Source organism: Pituophis catenifer, unplaced genomic scaffold (genome assembly GCF_029215685.1).
Source record: "Pituophis catenifer annectens isolate HBS135680 unplaced genomic scaffold, rPitCat1.0.hap2 SCAF_3, whole genome shotgun sequence".
In the NCBI taxonomy this organism is placed as follows: domain Eukaryota; kingdom Metazoa; phylum Chordata; class Lepidosauria; order Squamata; family Colubridae; genus Pituophis; species Pituophis catenifer.
Window position 1 is genome coordinate 11,314,160 of NW_027256883.1, and position 17,048 is coordinate 11,331,207.

A 17,048-nucleotide genomic window follows, 5' to 3' on the forward strand; every position below is an offset into this window, starting at 1 on the left:
CAGGAGAGTAAAAATTTACAAAAATAAAATAAAATAATGGCAGGAGTACTTTCAAACTTGCAAGATTTTATTGACAGAACCTTGTAATAGAGTTAGTGCTACCTCAAATGCTAATGTTTGTTGGGGTGTGTGTGTGTTTTTTTAAAGGCATTTCAACTTGTGCTACCTGAAGAAGTAAAACCAGATAGCAGCATTGCTAAAAGATCTCAGACTACTGGACATTTGGTTATCAACATGCCAAAGGTACGACAAAGATTTAACAGATATATTAAGGTGCAGTTTCAACTTCGACCTGTTTGCACGAATACCTTTCTCCTTTGATTTCCCCCCTCCCTCCCTCTCCTTCCGTCCATCTTCCCTCCCTCCCTCCCTCCCTCCCTCCCTTCAGGGGTGGGCTTCAAAAATTTTAGCAAGGGGTTCTCTGTCCGGTTGCTGGGTGGGTGTGACCATGGTGGGCAGGGCCTAGTCGGCCTCCTATACCATGGCTGGTGAGTGTTTTTGCCCTCCCTGGGCTCCGGAGGCTTTCCTTGAGCCTCCAGAGGGTGAAAACAGCCTCCCTAGGCTCCAGAGGCCCTCTAGAGGCTGTAAACGGGCCTGTTTCCTGCCTTCCTGAACTTCCAGTAGGCCCGTTTTTCACCCTCCCCGAGCCTCCGTGCACACCTTGCACATACCTACATCCAAAATGGACCGCATGGGGACTCCTTGGAGGGGTGTGGTGGGCGGGGCCAGCCAGGAATGGGATTTGAGGGTTTTCCGAATTGCAGAGAATCTTAGCAAGAGGTTCTCCCGAACCCTTGTGAACCCCCAGTAACCCACCCCCCCCTCCCTCCCTCCCTCCCTCCCTCCCTCCCTCCCTCCCTTCCTTTCCTTTCCTTCCCTTTCCTTTCCTTTCCTTTCCTTTCCTTTCCTTTCCTTTCCTTTCCTTTCCATTCCTTCCCTTCCCTTCCCTTCCCTTCCCTTCCCTTCCCTTCCCTTCCCTTCCCCTTTTCATCTTCCTTCCTTGTTTCCTCACTGCCTCCGTCCCCCTCCCTCCCCCCCTCCTTCCTTCCTTGCTTCCTCCGTCCCTCTCCCTCCCTCCCTCTTTCTGAATTTCTTCTGAAATGTGATTCCTCATCCAAGAGGCAGGTAGCCAACTTCCTTCAAGTTTTTGCCATCTGCCTTGTCTTCCTCATTAATTCAGGCAGTGCCTCTGCAGTGACAGGTTTGCAGCCTCATCAATGGCTGGAACCCTGCCTGAATTTTCTTCTTTGGAGCAACATCCCGCTCCTCCAAAACAAATTTCATTTAGCATCCATCTCTATTAGTTTCAGAAGGCCCATTTTGATAAATCGGCATGAACTCTTTAAGAATCCTTTGCAAAGATTTTGGAGATTTTATTTATTTTTTTTGACAATTGCATATTAAAATCCCCCATTGATTTATATTCTGGCTTTTCATGTTCTCCCCATTTTTCTGCATTATCATGGGGCACGTATATTATTTTCCAGCCGGAAAAATATGCCACAAATCCCAAGGGAACGCAATGTGATGGAGCAAGTCTCAGGAGGCTTTTTCATTAACATTTATACCATCAGAACTTCTTCCTTTGGGAAATCTTTGATGAATGACAGTGAAGAAATTGTCAGTATAGGTTTTTTGTTTTGTTTTGTTTTTTGCTTATTCATTTCAAAGAGCATTTTAAAAGCCATATGTGGCCAGCTAGAAATTCTCCTTTAGCATGCTGGAATTTTCTTCTACTTTCTCATGATCCCATTTTTTACTAGAAGCCTGTTGAAGTTACAGTTGATTTTAGTGTTATCTCATTTATTTATTTATAAAGATTTTTCCCCCCATGTTTATTACAAGTAACCGAAGGCGGTGAACATACCAAATACTCCTTCCTCCTCCTGTTTTCCCACAACAACCCCGTGAGGTGGGTTGGGCTGAGAGAGAGCGCCTGGCACAAAGTCACCCACCGGCTTTCATTCCTAAGAATAACAGAATAACAGAGTTGGAAGGGACCTCTGAGGTCTTCTAGTCCAACCCCCTGGTCAAGCAGGAAAGCCTATACTGTTTCTGACAAATGGCTGTCCAATCTCTTTTTAAAAACACTGCTTGGAGCACCCACAGCTTCTAGAAGCAAGCCGTTCCTGGCCCAAAGTCATCCAATCAGCTTTCATGCCTAAAGTGGGACTAGAACTCACGGTTTCTAGCCCAGTACCTTAATCATTAAGATCAGACTGGCTGTGTTCAAAAGGGAAGATGCTAAAACGGAGAAATGTAGGCAGAGAGGCTGCATTGCAAAATCAGCTGAATTTTTTTTAACAGGGATGAGATTTTGAATCTGGGCATCTTTTTCCTTTCCTTTCCTTTCCTTTCCTTTCCTTTCCTTTCCTTTCCTTTCCTTTCCTTTCCTTTCCTTTCCTTTCCTTTCCTTTCCTTTCCTTTCCTTCCTTCCCTTCCCTTCCCTTCCCCTTCCCCTTCCCCTTCCCCTTCCCCTCCCTTCCCTTTCTCCTTCTCTTCCCTTCTCTTTCCCTTTCCCTTTTCCCTTTTCTCTTCCCTTCTCCACTCAACCAAGCAAATCTACAGGATTTACAATTCTAAATTACGATTTCTAACCCAGTCTTACTTCTAGAGAAGAAGCCAAGGAACAAGAGAGTTAGTACAGATGCATCAGAAGATCAAAGAATACCACCAATAAATCATGATTGCTTCAGGGATTATAGAAATGCCCTTGATTGTGTCAGCCATGTCCCTTAGGAAATGGGAATCCCAGAATATCTTTTCATCTTTACAGAAAATTTATACTCAGGGCGGCAACATGACAGGACAACCTTGTTCCATGTTGACAAAAGCGTTGTTAGGCTCTCTCTCCTCTTCTTTATGCAACCTACATGATGAACACATTTTGTGGGAAGCTAGATTGGAAGGAGACAAACACGGCTTTAAAGCTGAAGAGAGAAACATCAATAACTTGCCCTGTAATGATGATAGAAGTAGTCCTTGTTTCACAACTGCTGTAATAGAACAATGTACGGCTTGAAATTCTTGGGGTTTGGATAGCTTAGAACTGCGATGCTTGCGGTCAGACGTAGGTCTTGCATACAAAATTGTACATAGAAATGTTTTACCTGTAAATGATATTTTTAGCTTTAATCGTAATGTAACTCATGCAAACAACCGCTTTAAACTTAATGTAAACTTATCTAAATTGGACTGTAAAAAAAACTGTTTTTTTGAAACAGAGTTGTCAAAGTCTGGAACATCTTAACCCGATTTAGTTGTCTCAGCCATTAACTTTCACAGTTTTAATTCTAACTTAACTTCTGTGGATCTCACCCCATATTAAGAGGTCCCTAAGAGTGTGCTTTTCATCCCAGTCACATTATTATTATTATTTTCATTTTGCTGGTTTGAATTTGTAATTTTCATTTGACAAATAAACATATTTAGATAGATAGATAGATGATAGATAATGATAGATAGATAGATAGATAATGATAGATGATAGATAATGATAGATGATAGATAGATAATGATAGATAGATAGATAGATAGATAATGATAGATAGATGATAGATAATGATAGATAGATAGATAGATAATGATAGATAGATGATAGATAATGATAGATGATAGATAGATAATGATAGATGATAGATGATAGATAGATAGATAGATAGATAGATAGATAGATAGATAGATAGATAGAGTTAATAACCATTGATAGTTACAATGATTGTTAATGGGGATGAAAAAGGAACTTTGTGACTAAGCTTCATATTTATGACCTTTGCAGGTCTTTAATGAAAGGAAAGCTGATCAGGAGTACAGTCAGTTTCATTTAGCGACTGCTTCACTTTATGATGTAGGGAATGAAAACCAAGTTTAGCTTTGAAGAAACTGGATACAGTAGCTTACTGATTTTTTTGAATTCTTGTGCTCAAGAAGATTTGTGAGAATACAATATGGATAGCCAAGAAGACAAGTTGAAAATAACATCTTGGTATATAGGTATCTAAATAATGTTGGACATTTTGAGTAGGTTATTGATCCAGACTCCTAAAAATTAATACTGGAAACACTGTCCCACATGTGGGATAAATACAAAATACATAATCTTCTCTAAGATGGTGTCTGCTATATTTACAAGTGTTCTATTGTTTAATCTGTCATATTTATCTGGCATTTTCTCTCTGAGAGTTCTTTGATCTCTCACAAGGTCCCATCTTCCATTGTGCAAAATCTATATTTTCCCCTATTTTCAGTTTCTAGTTTCCATTTCTTGTTTCTTTGGGTTTAAAACTGTATTTTTTTGCCTTTCTGGTGACTTTGTGGTACCAGAGATTATAAAGAGAATAAATTACGATATCAGTTAAATAAAAGCTCTTTATGTTTTCAGACAGACTTCTGTTAAGCCTGAAAATTAATATTCCTTCTTGTTTCAGAGGAAGTGAAAAGGGCAGAAAAGGGTTTTAGATGAATAGAACTAGACACTTTTCATCATTCAGCAAACCAAAAAACCCTCCCAAGATTTTAAAATTTGTGCAGGGAGATATGCTTATATAGGTAACCCCAAAGCAAATCTAATATTTGTGCCATTCCTATAAGAGTTTGTTTGACAAGCTGAAAAGCAGTGTTGGAATAGATTCTTATATTGTTTTATTAACACAACTACTGTTGATTGGATGGGTTGTTCAATAAGATCAAAGCAATGATTTTTTTTAGTTGAACCCCTCTTCTTCTTTTTTTTTTTTTAAAAAGCGTATGCTGAGTAGTAATTGGGAACTATTGAACTGTTGATTGGATGAGTGTGTTGATTGCCGATTCATTGGAACTTCCTGTTGACTTCAGTAGAAAAAATAAAATTCATACAGTAAAGCTCAACCAAGTGAGAAACTAAACCTAGACCAAATCTGTACCCTGTCATTTTGGGAAAATGCCCATACCACCCTATAGAGCCATGATGGCAAACCTATGGCACATATGCCATAGGTGGCACGCATGCCACAGGTGGCACGCGTAGCCATATCAGTGGGCATGTGAGCTCAGCTTTGCCATGCATGCGTGTGCTGGCCAGCTGATTTTCGGGCCTTCTGGACCCACCAGAAGTAGGGAAACAGGCTGTTTCCTGCCTCCGGAGGACCTTGGTGGGCGGTGGGGAAGGCCTGTTTTTATCTCTCCCCAGCCTCCAGAGCCTTTCTAGGAGTTTGGGGAGGGCGAAAACAGCCTTCCATACCCCCCCCGGAGGCCCTTCGGAGCCAGAAACAGCCCGTTTGCCAACTTCTGGTGGGACCGGAAGGCTCGTTTTTTGCTGTCTCCAGCCTCCAGAGCCTTTCCAGGAGTCTGGGGAGGGCAAAAACAGCCTTCCCTCCCTGGAGGCCCTCCAGAGGCCTAAAACAGCCCGTTTGCCAACTTCCGGTCCCATTGTGCCTACCATGCCATTGCGTGCCAGGAGCGGGGGGAACGGGGGGGTCACGTGTGTGCGGGGGCAGGGTGCATAGAATTATGGGTGTGGGCACACACGCGCGCGACACCCGCTCCTGGCATGCAATGGCAAAAAGGTTAGCCATCACTGCTATAGAGTTTCCTTCCTTCCTTCCTTCCTTCCTTCCTTCCTTCCTTCCTTCCTTCCTTCCTTCCTTCCTTCCTCCCCTCCCCTCCCCTCCCTTCACTTCACTTCACTTCACTTCACTTCACTTCCTCCTTCCCTCCCTTCCTGACACAGATATTCTATAACTTCATGAATATTCAATCCAACTCTTTAGTACTTCCAGAAATGATTACTAAGTTAGTAGTCCAGATCTGGAGAATTTTGTATCAGATAGATCAATTCAGACTGAGTTATTTTTTATTTAAGTCCCCGTTATAAAGATTTTTCAACCATTTGGAGGAATTCAAATCTCTATGAAGATTTGAAACAGGAAAGAGTTGAGGATTTTTATGACGGTCTGACTGAAATAGGTACCTCTCGGATGGGTTTAATTCTGGCTGGATAGCATTTTATATACTTTAATATGCAAACAACTTGGAAATAATTCTTTTGGAATCTTTATGTGTTACACGTAGTAAATTCAAATGTACCTGCAGGTGGAGATGGAGAATTGTTTTCTGTACTTAGTTCATGCAAATGTTCTTTTGGGTGTTTGTTTTCCAAGTCTTAATGTTTTATTAAAATAATATTATGTAAAATATTTATGCTTCCATCCCCCCCCCCCATTTTTCCTGAAAGCTGCAACAAACTAAGGAAATCAATTTATTATTCTCCCCCAGGCTAAAGATGTGGTAGTAGCTAGCCAAAAAGCATCCATTTCTGAGAAAACATTTGATCCCAGAAAACTGCAAAGAAATCTAAGAAGGTAATTGTGATTCCCCCACCCCTCCTTTGGCACCTCAATGTTACACTGAAAGCTGAAAATAAAGATTTATTGGCAAATACGGACAATATAATGCAATAGTTGTAATATTGGTTTTTGAGAAACGAAGTTTTATCTGAAGGGGGCTGACCAACAGTTTGTCCATAGGGAACCTGTTTAAACTTCTCTGCTTCAGTGGCTGAGTTTAAAAAGTTCCTACAACTGTAGGGAAATTGTATTATTTTTTTTTATTGTTTGTTCACCTTGTTATTGATTACGAATCCCATTTCCCCCTCTCTTCTATCCAATGTTTAACTTTCCAGAAAGGGCTGTTCTGCAACATGCTAAATTAGAGTGGGCAACACATTACCCATGGTGGGGAGGGTCAAGATTTCCATCATTGTGAAAACTATAGCCCTCTGCATGAAACAAAGCAAAAAATATATATAACAGTTGAATCCTTTGAAGGTTAGCAAATGCCACACACACCCTTTGCATTTTTTCCAAGTATGTGTCATGCCCCCGTCAGAGTCTGAATCCAAGGGGGAAGACGAACAGCTGACAGAGAGCGAGAGTGTGGCTCCGTTGGCTGTGGAGGAAACTGGGGAAGGGCAAAGTCAGGCTGGGCAGAGCAGGGGAGAGTTAGAACAAGGGAGAGGGGGTTCAGATGAAGACTAAGGGCCACCCCCTCCTCATCCTAGGGCACGCAGGGAAGAATGCAGAAGAGAGCAACTTGAGTTGCGTGGCTTACGAGGAAGGAAAGGGCCCTTCACAAGGCACACCTGGGGATGGAGTTTAAAGGAGAGACAGTTGGGAGGGGCGTTTGTCGGGAACAAACACTGAATTAATCTGGTGTTGAGAGTTGTGGCCTGCATTCCTGGCATTCCCTCCTGACTGTTTGAATTACTGCCGTGCTACTGTGTGCCTATCTTGTCTTGCTGGGATTATTCTTCCTGTCTGGGACTCATTATCTTGCCCTGCTGGAGTGATTGATTGCAGTCATTCTATTTACATCATTTGGACTATAGTATCTGCAGGTTTGTGGGAGAGCTTTTCTCCAGGCCGTAAAAGGGATGTTGGGGGCAGAGTTGGTGCCAATAAAGGGATTCCTACCAATTCTCTGGTTGTGTTGCCTTCGTGCCACGCCCCGGGTCATCACCGTATGGGAACCTTGGTGTTCTCTCTGCTTGGTTGTTTTCTTGCTAACGTTTGATCATCATACTAGGTGACATCAACAATGCTAGAAGGGTTTGCTCTCTGTTTATGTACGAGTTGCTTGCCCTGTCAATGTTGGGGGTGTTCTTGATGGTTTCTTGATTAGGCTATGGTTTACTCTTAGCTTGTTTGTCTGACTTGGTAATTCTTTGATTGGGGATATTGTTTACTTCTAGACCAGGGGTGTCAAACCTGATTTCATTGAGGGCCACATCAAGGGTTGTATTTGACTTCAGGAGGTCGGGGGTGGGCATGGCCAGCTCGATGTCACACATTTGGGGGCATCTGTGATGGCCAAGTGCTAAGGCAGGACTTCCCTCCCTCACTCTCATTATAATCTCCCTTCCTTCCTTCCTTCCTTCCTTCCTTCCTTCCTTCCTTCCTTCCTTCCTCCCTGCTTCCTTCTTTCCTTCCTCCCTCCCTCTTGTTATAATCTCCTTCCTTCCTTCCTTTTCTTCCTTTTCCTTCCTTTCTTCCTTCTTTTCTTCCTTCCTTCCTTCTTTTCTTCCTTCCTTCCTCCCTCCCTGCTTCCTTCCTTCCCTTCCTTCCTTCCTTCTTTCCTTCCTTCCTTCCTCCCTGCCTGCCTGCCTGCCTTTTCTTCTTTTTCCTTCCCTCTTCATTTTCCTTTCTTCTTCCTTCTTTTTTCCTTGCTCTCTTCCCATCTTCCCTCCTTTTTCTTTGTCTTTCACTTTCTCCTTTCCTGTCCCTTCTTGGATGCTCAAATGCAAAAGGCAAAACATTTCTCCCTTTGTTTGGTTTTTAGTTTGTTTTGCTAGCCCTCTGCCAGCAAAAAGTGAAGGACTGGCCCGCGGTGCTTCTGCACACGACCCGCCTGAGCTCCGTTTTCGCTGGCAGAGGCACCGCGGACCAGTCCGCTGTTTCCTGGGCACCCCCGCAGGACAGCTCTATGCAACCTGCCTTGAGTTTGACACGCCTGTTCTAGACTGTTGGTCTATTATTAATCTTGGCATATATCTCTGCTTATCTAGGTGTTGATTGCTGGTTTGGGTCTTTTTGTTTCTTTTTTGGCTTGTTGATTGTCTCTTTTGAATGGTGTGGAGATGTTGTTTATCTCTATGTGCCTGTTGTTGGCTCTTTTCCAAGCGAGGCACTCATTGATTCCATGCAGTGCCCTAAATGCCAAACTGTGACAACATACTGTGTATTTTTTAAATCATGCAAAGTAGATAGAATCTCACAAAACCTCATGTGAGTAATAACTCTTCCAGTTTTAGCTATCTTGTATAATTTGGGCCATTTTTAATGTTCCACTATTTATAGGAATGAGTGGGAGATAGCCAGGGGCACCACATATGTCACACCACTTGTGGGAGGTGCTTGGCTGACCCCTGTCGTCGAAAGTACTTGCTGTAAGGTGGACTAATTGTTGCAGTCTTGTTGCAGATGCATTTTAATATTGTTGCATTCAATCCTCTGAGTGTTTTCCTTCCTCCCAGCTCTTGTTGCAAAATTGTGAAAAGGAAAAGCAGTCTAAAAAAATATTTAAGAATCTGTACAGGGACGTGGTCTTTGCATGCATAGCTGATTTCTCTTTGCACTAATGTTCAACTCTTCAAAGTTCTTTGGAGAATCTAATTTCATGGAATCAATTTTGTTTGGTTTATGATGAACTGGAGTGGTTGTAATGTACTTGCAGATGTTAGGAACGTTGAATAAGTGAGTGCCAAAGAGCCCAGTCCTAATCAAAGGCATAACATAAATATCCAATTGTAGTTTAGATTGTGTTTTGATGGAATTTCATAGCATCCCATAATCTGCAAAGGATGACCCCCTAGGGCCCTGATGGCGAACCTATGGCATGCGTGCCTGAAGTGGCACATGGAGCCATGTTGCCTGGCATGCGTGGCAGTGCCCGTTCCTCTTCTGGGTTTCTGGCGCGCATGCGGGCACAACGATCAGCTGGCCTTTGTTCTTGCATCAGAGCTGGTCTTCTGTTTTCCAGCGTAAGCATGTGTGCTGGCCGGCTGATTGGCACAGGCGCATGCATGGCAGTAACCTGAAGACTTGCCAGCAGTAAAGAAGAAACCGTGATAAAGAAGAAGAAACCGGAAGTACATTTTCCAGAGCGCGCTTGCCAGCTGATTGGCGTGTGCGCATGCGCAGCAGTAACCTGAAAACTCATCGGCAGTAAAGAAGAAACTGTGGTAAAGAAGAAGAAACTGGGAGAAACCGCAAGTACATTCTCTGGCGCCCGCACGTCCCTGGGCAACTCCTATTCCCTTTCTCAGCCCAGACAAGCGTGCATAAGCGTGTGCACATGCTCCCTTTTTGGTACTCGGTGCCGAAAAGGTTCGCCATCACCGCCATAGGGGCTTATTAAAAAAATGCTCTAAACATGATGTTGGTCTGCTCTAATATCAAGGATGATATTCAGGGTCCCCTTTTCACATAGGTTGCTCCTAGGTTTAATTGTTTGCATCTTCAGCTAGTGGGGAATTGCCACCATGCAAAATTTGACTATACTGGAACAAACGCAGCTTTCTTGGTGTTCCTAATTTTGAATATTGGTCCCTAACTGGGTTTTTTGTTTGTTTGTTTGTTACATAGGCAATAAACTGCTCTCGTCTCCATATTACAGCATAGCATCATTATCCACTGGGCTCCAGAGTAACAAACAAACAAAGGAGGAGCTGGGAATCACTAACGGGGAAGAGTGATTAATAAACTAATTCAGAGTCATAATACAGGTTTTGCAAATGTGTCAGGGAGAGAGCAGTTAATTACTTTACAGGGATGATAATTTGTACGGCATTTTCTGTAATATTAAATTCACTTTATCAAACAGCTTAATAGCAGACCAGGTCCTAGCTACAGAGATAATAATAATAAAAAAAAAGAATAATCTTCTCCCTGACTCACTAAAAGACGAGCTAGATGCTACTTTAATTGCGTGAATTCGGCATTTTTATTATTATTATTATTATATAACCCTGAGCAGCTTCCCTAGGAAGACTGAGCAATCTCCAAACTGGAGCAGAGAGAGGGGCAGAAAAAAAAAAGGGATGGAAAGAATTAAAGAGGAGATACTGGAGAGAAACAATTCAAAGGGTGGGAAGATAATTCAACTTTCTTTCTAATTACTATTCCTTCGGAGTCTCAGCATTAAGTTAAGAACGTACTTCTAACAATTCTCACTTTGGAGGAGTGGGGGGGGGGGGGAGAGAGAGAAAAAGAGGGAAGCTAACACCTGTATTTCCTGCAGATAACAGCAGGTAACAAATGAATTCTCTTAAGCTTCAAATATGCTGACGCAATCAGTCGTAAAAAGATTTTCAATCCATTTCCCCCATAGGGTAGAAGTGACCACAATCTATATCTACCGAAAGGTGATCATATTTGTCACAGTTTGGAGGAGACCCACATACTAGGAAAAAGTATTTGCAGGGATGTTGCACAATAAATAGAATTAGTTATCAAAGGAATCTTTTTTTCAAAGAGGCGTAGGAAGTTAGAGCACTCACCCATCTCCTAGGAAAATGAGATATTTTAAGAAATATTAAAAAGGCAGAATATTTCCCCAAAAAGGGAGGCAGAAACTCAGACCCCCACCCCTTTATCAATGGGCCATTAAGGCCTGGGCCAGTCTATTCTACATAACAAAGATCTACCTCCTTCAGGCAGAGCCATAGTAGGAATTGCCCAAAGCCCTTTCATTACATCATCACCCAGCAAGAGTCAACCAAGCCTGGGACTCAGGACAGACTACAGAATTGCCCCTGCATGGCCCCATGGGAGTCTGACAACCAATCAGAACACAGGCTCAAATTCAAAGCCCAACAGAGGGTATATAACCTGGGCACTCTCAGCATCTCAGCCCTTTTTCTGCCCAGGATCTCAAGCCGTGTGAGCCTGTTCACCAATAAACCTTCTTTCCAAGCAACTTCCATGAATCCAGTGTCTTTTTTCCCCACATGGAACTGAACCCAGATGGACATTTCTTCCAACAGAGGTTAAAGGTTGTTTTCCAACAAGGGGAAAAAAACAAGGAATTTCAATGTTCGTTGAAGGAAGAATAAGAACCGGCTTCCTTTGTAAACCTGGAGTCTTAAATGTTCGATTCTCCAATCAATGCTGCCCACCTCCACCCACTCAGAGATGGGATTCAGCAGGTTCTGACCAGTTCTGGAGAACCGGTAGCGGAAATTTTGAGTAGTTTGGAGAACCGGCAAATACCACCTCTGACTGACCCTGCCCCCATCTATTCTCTGCCTCCCAAGTCCCAGCTGATCGGGAGGGAATGGGGATTTTGCAGTAACCTTCCCCTGGAGTGGGGAGGGAATGGGGATTTTGCAGTAACCTTCCCCTGGAGTGGGGAGGGAATGGGATTTTGTAGTATCCTTCCCCTGGAGTAGGGTGGGAATGGAGATTTTACAGTATCCTTCCCCTGCCACACCCTCCAAGCCACACCACGCCCATCAAGCCATGCCCACAGAACTGGTAGTAAAAAAAAAATAATCCCACCACTGCCCCCACTCACACTTGGCACAAAAAGGAAAGTCATTTGCATTAGTTCCAAGGACTTGAGTTGTGTGTGTGTTTGCAAGCGTGTAAGTGTATGCATAGGTGTATCTCTCACATTTTAGAAGTGCTGATGTAAGAGGACTAGACAGTTGTAGTGGGTTATTAAAAACTGCCAATGAGGCAGAAAATTCAAGCTCGAATGAGAAATGGAGAAGGGATCCAGGTTTGATTGCAGTTTTGCAGCAGGCAACCGTAACCGGGTTTTGTGATCATCCTCTCTTAGCAGAGAGTTGTGTCTTGTGGGCATTTTGCAATCTCATAGCATCTAGACCACTGCGGGAAACTAGACTGCATGATAACGGGGCTGGGAGATTCTGGGGCCAAATAAAAGAGAATATATATGGCTCAAGGTTGAATTGTTGGTTCTTGGAAATTCGCTGAGCTTGGCTGTTTTCTTGAGGATATTTCAGTACCAAGCTAGGTAACAAAATCAGGGAGACATAGAGTGGGGTTTGCTAGCTATTTATTAATAGCAGCTTGCCCTGCCAGTCTTGGTTGGGGTGCAGTTTTTCCTTGGTGGTGTGTTTATTTATGTAAAATATTTATATAGCTGCCCATTTTCTAACCAGTCTGAATTGGCCCCCAATCAAAAATTCCTGGATTGTGGTATTGTTCCTTCCTGATTGCTTATTTGGGGCTATTTTTTATTTGGTTGTTTATTTCGTGCTGATATTTATTTGGTGCTGTTTCCCACTTATAGTGTGTGTGCATTCAAGGCTGTTTATTTTCCTTTTGGGGGCTTTTGTTTATCATTTAAATGGTAAGTAAATAAGGTTTTTATCTGCACGCCTGCACTGAGTTGTCTGAATGTCAAGGAATTCCCGAGCACTTTGAGAATCTGGGAGTTATAGTCTCAATACAGATAGTCCTCAATTTACGTCCAGATTGAGCCCAAAATTTCTACGGCTAAGTGAGACAGTTATTAAGTGAGTTTTTCCATGGCTCAGTAATACAATGGAATACAATGTAACTCAGCAATAATGTAATACAATAATAGCTTTGTCCCAAAGGTGCTTTTTCAGGAGGCAACTGGACTTCCTTGTTTTTTCTTTTGAAGAGGTTCCACTTCTCATCTAAGAAGTTTCTTCAGCTCTGACAGGATAGTAGGGGAATGGAAGGATTTATATTCCTTGCAGACAACTGGTCATCGGCATCCTTTTAGAGGGTTATTGAAGCACTTGGAGGTTTATCTGTGTCCTCAGGGCCACTTGAGTAATGCTAAAGATTCCTGTAGTTTGCAATTTCCACCGTACCCTCTAGAAATCCATTCCTGATTCCCACACCATTCCAAGAGCGTTCATCCCAAATTGTATAGCTAAACGTCTGTAGAGGTTCTCAGTCATCCAGGTCACGATTGTCCCAAAGGTGACTCTGAGGACACAGATAAACCTCCAAGTGTTTCAAAGACCCTCTAAAAGGATGCAAATGGCCAGCTGTCTGCAAGGAATATAAGCCCTTCCATTCCTTCACTATCCTGTCAGAGCTGAAGAAGCTTCTTGGATGAGAGACAAAATGTCTTCAAAAGAAAAAAAACAAGAAAGTCCAGTTGCTTCCTGAAAAAGCACCTTTGGGACAACCATGACCTGGATGACTGAGAATCTCTACAGAATAATAGCTTTGGGTCAGGGGTGGGTTCTAAATTTTTTTACTAATGGTTCTGTGGGCGTGGCTTATTTTGTGGGTGTGGCTTGGAGGTCATGTGACTAGGTGGGCGTGGCTAGCTGGTCAGAGTCATTTCTGGAAGGTCCTCGCACTTATGACCAGTCCTCGCACTTACGACCCGACTCATTTGTTTGCTTTTAACCCTGATCAGTTGTAGGACGGCCCTTTGAAGCTTGGCCGAACCGGACCGAACCGCGAGGAACCCACCACTGCTTTGGGTTCAACAGTGTTGGTGTTCTGGGTTCATTTTTTCTGTTTGCATCTCCTTCTTGCCTCACAATTTTTGCTAGGCAGCCATAGTATTATTTGTTCCATTCTTAGTTCTTTGCAGACTTAATCAGTGTTTTTCACTTGCCCGGAGCTGGATGCTTAGCCAGCACTCTTGTGTCATCTGCTGAAGAGGATAATCATCATGTTCTGACCACAATGAACCATAGCAGAACCTCATGTAAGCAGTCAGGCAGGTCACCTTGTGAACAAGCGGAAAGTTGGACACGGACATTATACAGACAGACCTCGAGGTACGACCACCATTAAGCCCCAAATTTCTGTTGCTAAGCGAGACATCTGCTCAGTCAGTTTTGACCCATTTTCCGAGCTCTCTTGCCTCAGTTTTGAAGCGAATCACTGCAGTAGATAAATTAGTAATCTGGTTGTTAAGAGAATCTGGCTTCCCCATTTGCTTTGCTTGTCAGAAGGTCGCCAAAGGGGATCATGTGATCGTGAGACACAGTAACGGTCATAAGTATGAGTCAGTTGCCAAGCATCTGGATTTCGATCACATGGTCACGGGGATGCTGGAAAGTTCATAACTGTGAAAAACGATCATAAGTCACTTTTTCCAGTGCCGTTGTAACTTTGAAAGGTCACTAAACGAACGTAAGTCGAGGACTATCTCTACAGTGGAACAGGGGAGCCTGGCGTGCTATGGTTCCGGGACTCGCAAAGAATTGGACACCACTTAGCTACTGAACAAACCACCACAAGCCATTACAACCTGGCTTCTTTAATTGATTCCTGGTGATGAACGGGAATTAATTTAATTGATAATTGGTCATGGGTTCCATGCCATTGAGTCCAAGACATCTCCAAGCAGCCTGTTAAACATTTCCTCCGTCTTTTGATGAACCAGAACGATCCTCCGTGGTGTAGGAAGTTAGTACCCACCCCTTTCCTAGAAGAATGAAATATTTTAGGAAATATTAAAAAGGCAGAATATTATGTTTCCCTGTATGAGAAATGGAGAAGCATGTTTTAAAGACGAAGCAGCTCCCATCTTCCTGTCCCCACATTTTGTCAATGGGCCAGAGGCAGAAACTCAATCTTTGTCAATGGACCATCATCTGCAACACAATAGGACCCATCTAGCAACAGAAACTCACCACATGGCACCTGGGAAGATTACATCAGCCAGCAAGGCTAGCTAAGACCCCCACCCCCTGGGAGTCTGACAACCAATCAGGATACTCTTTCTGGGCCCCAAGAAGTTCAAAGCCAGAGAGAACATAAAACCCGGGGACTCAATGCCTCTCGACCCTTTTTCTGCTCAGGAATTCAAGCCATGTGATCCTGTCCACCATTAAACCATCTTTCCAAGCAGTCTCCATGTTTCCAGTGTCTTTTTCCCCACTTGGAGCTGAACCCAGAAGGATATTTCTTCTTACAGTGGGAAATCCAGTTACCATTCCACTGCGGACGGCATCCTTCGGGTGGTTGTTTTAAGCGAATCTATTTTTTAGAGAAACTTGTGATCAGGATTATTCTGACTGGTTGAGGAAGAGGCTTCATGTTCTAAGTCAGGGATGTCAAACTCAAGGCCCGTGGGCCAGATCCAGTCTACAGGATGCTTAGATTTGGCCCGTGGGGCCAGCCTAGAAAAAGCAAAGGATTGGCCCGTGGTGCCTCTGCCAGCAAAAATGAAGCTGGGTGTGTGTGTGTGGCCCCCCCCGCACCCCATTTTTGGCCGCAACAGCCACCTGCAGCCCTCGGCTAGCAAAACCAAAGCTTGGGCTCTGTTTTCACTGGCAGAGGGCTTCTGGAGGCTGTCGCAGCCAAAAATGGGGTGCGGGGGGACCGTGCGGCGGGCCCCAAGCTCTGATTTCATTGGCAAAGGGCTATCAAAACAAACTAAAAAGAAAACAAAAGGAGAAATGCTTCCCCTTTTGCGCTTGAGCATGCAAGAAGGGACAGGAAAGGAGAAAGGGAAAGAGGAAAGAAAGAAAAAAGACGGGAAGATGGGAAGAGAGCAAGGAAGGAAAAATAAGGAAAGAGGGGAAGGAAGAAGAAAGGAGAATGAAGAGGGAAGGAAAAGGAAGGGAGGAAAGGAAAGAAGGAAGGAAGGAAGGAGATTATGAGAGTGAGGGAGGGTCTCAGGGAAGCCCTGCCTTAGGACTTGGCCATCACAGGTGCCTCCGACATGAGTGACATCAAGCTGGCCACGTCCTTCTGGCCATACACATCCCGGCCCTCCCAAGGTCAAACACAACCCTGAAGCGGCCCTCAGTGAAATCGAGTTTGGCACCCCTGCTCTAAGTCAAAGTCATAACACACTTTTTGCAAAGAGTTGGGAAGGCAGCAATTTGATTTGCCTTTCCGGAATGGCCATCTATACTTTCCTGCCATTTCAAAAACCACATTATTAAAAAGAATTTAATAGCATGCAAACTCTAGCTGGGGAGCTTTAAAAATGAATACCTCTCAAACTTTTTGAGCCTGTAACTTCTCACTAAAAGCCAAACTGGTTGTTATGTTAATTGCATGAATTCAGCGAGCATTATGTTAATAGCAACTCTGGGAAAGCCTGAGCAACCCCTGACTAGGTGGGTGGGGATAAAAATAAAATAAAAGGGTTGCTTTTTTTTACTTCTCGTGGCCCTTTCTCCCTTCCTCCCACCCCCCCAAAATTAAAATGTCTTTCAAAACGCTCCTTGCATTTCAATAGAAACTTCCACCGGTATCGCTGGAGTTTTAAGTTTCATTTTCAAAGTAAGTATAGGTAGTTCTCCACTTACAAACATTCATTCAATGACCGTTCAAAGTTACAATGGCACTGAAAAAATGGACTTATGACCAGTACTCACACTTACAGTATGATTGTTGCAGCATCCCCCCCCCCAAGTCACGTGATCAAGGTTTGGGTGCTTGGCAACTGGCGTGTTGTTTACGATGGTTGAAACATCCCAGTGTAGGAAGTTAGCACCCACCCCTTTCCTAGAAGAATGAAATATTTTAGGAAATATTAAAAAGGCAGAATATTATGTTTCCCTGGATGAGAAATGGAGAAACATGTTTTAA

At 43.4% G+C, this 17,048-nt stretch overlaps 1 protein-coding gene across 1 annotated transcript in view; it reads left to right on the forward strand.

Annotated features, from left to right (window-relative positions):
- DNAAF11 (dynein axonemal assembly factor 11) overlaps positions 1-17,048 on the forward strand; it is a 44,676-nt gene that overhangs the window by 21,044 nt on the left and 6,584 nt on the right. Inside the window, exons 10-11 of the mRNA XM_070942012.1 lie at positions 148-243; positions 6,253-6,338. Of these exons, the coding sequence (XP_070798113.1) occupies positions 148-243; positions 6,253-6,338 (182 nt within the window). The remainder of the gene's footprint in view (positions 1-147; positions 244-6,252; positions 6,339-17,048) is intronic.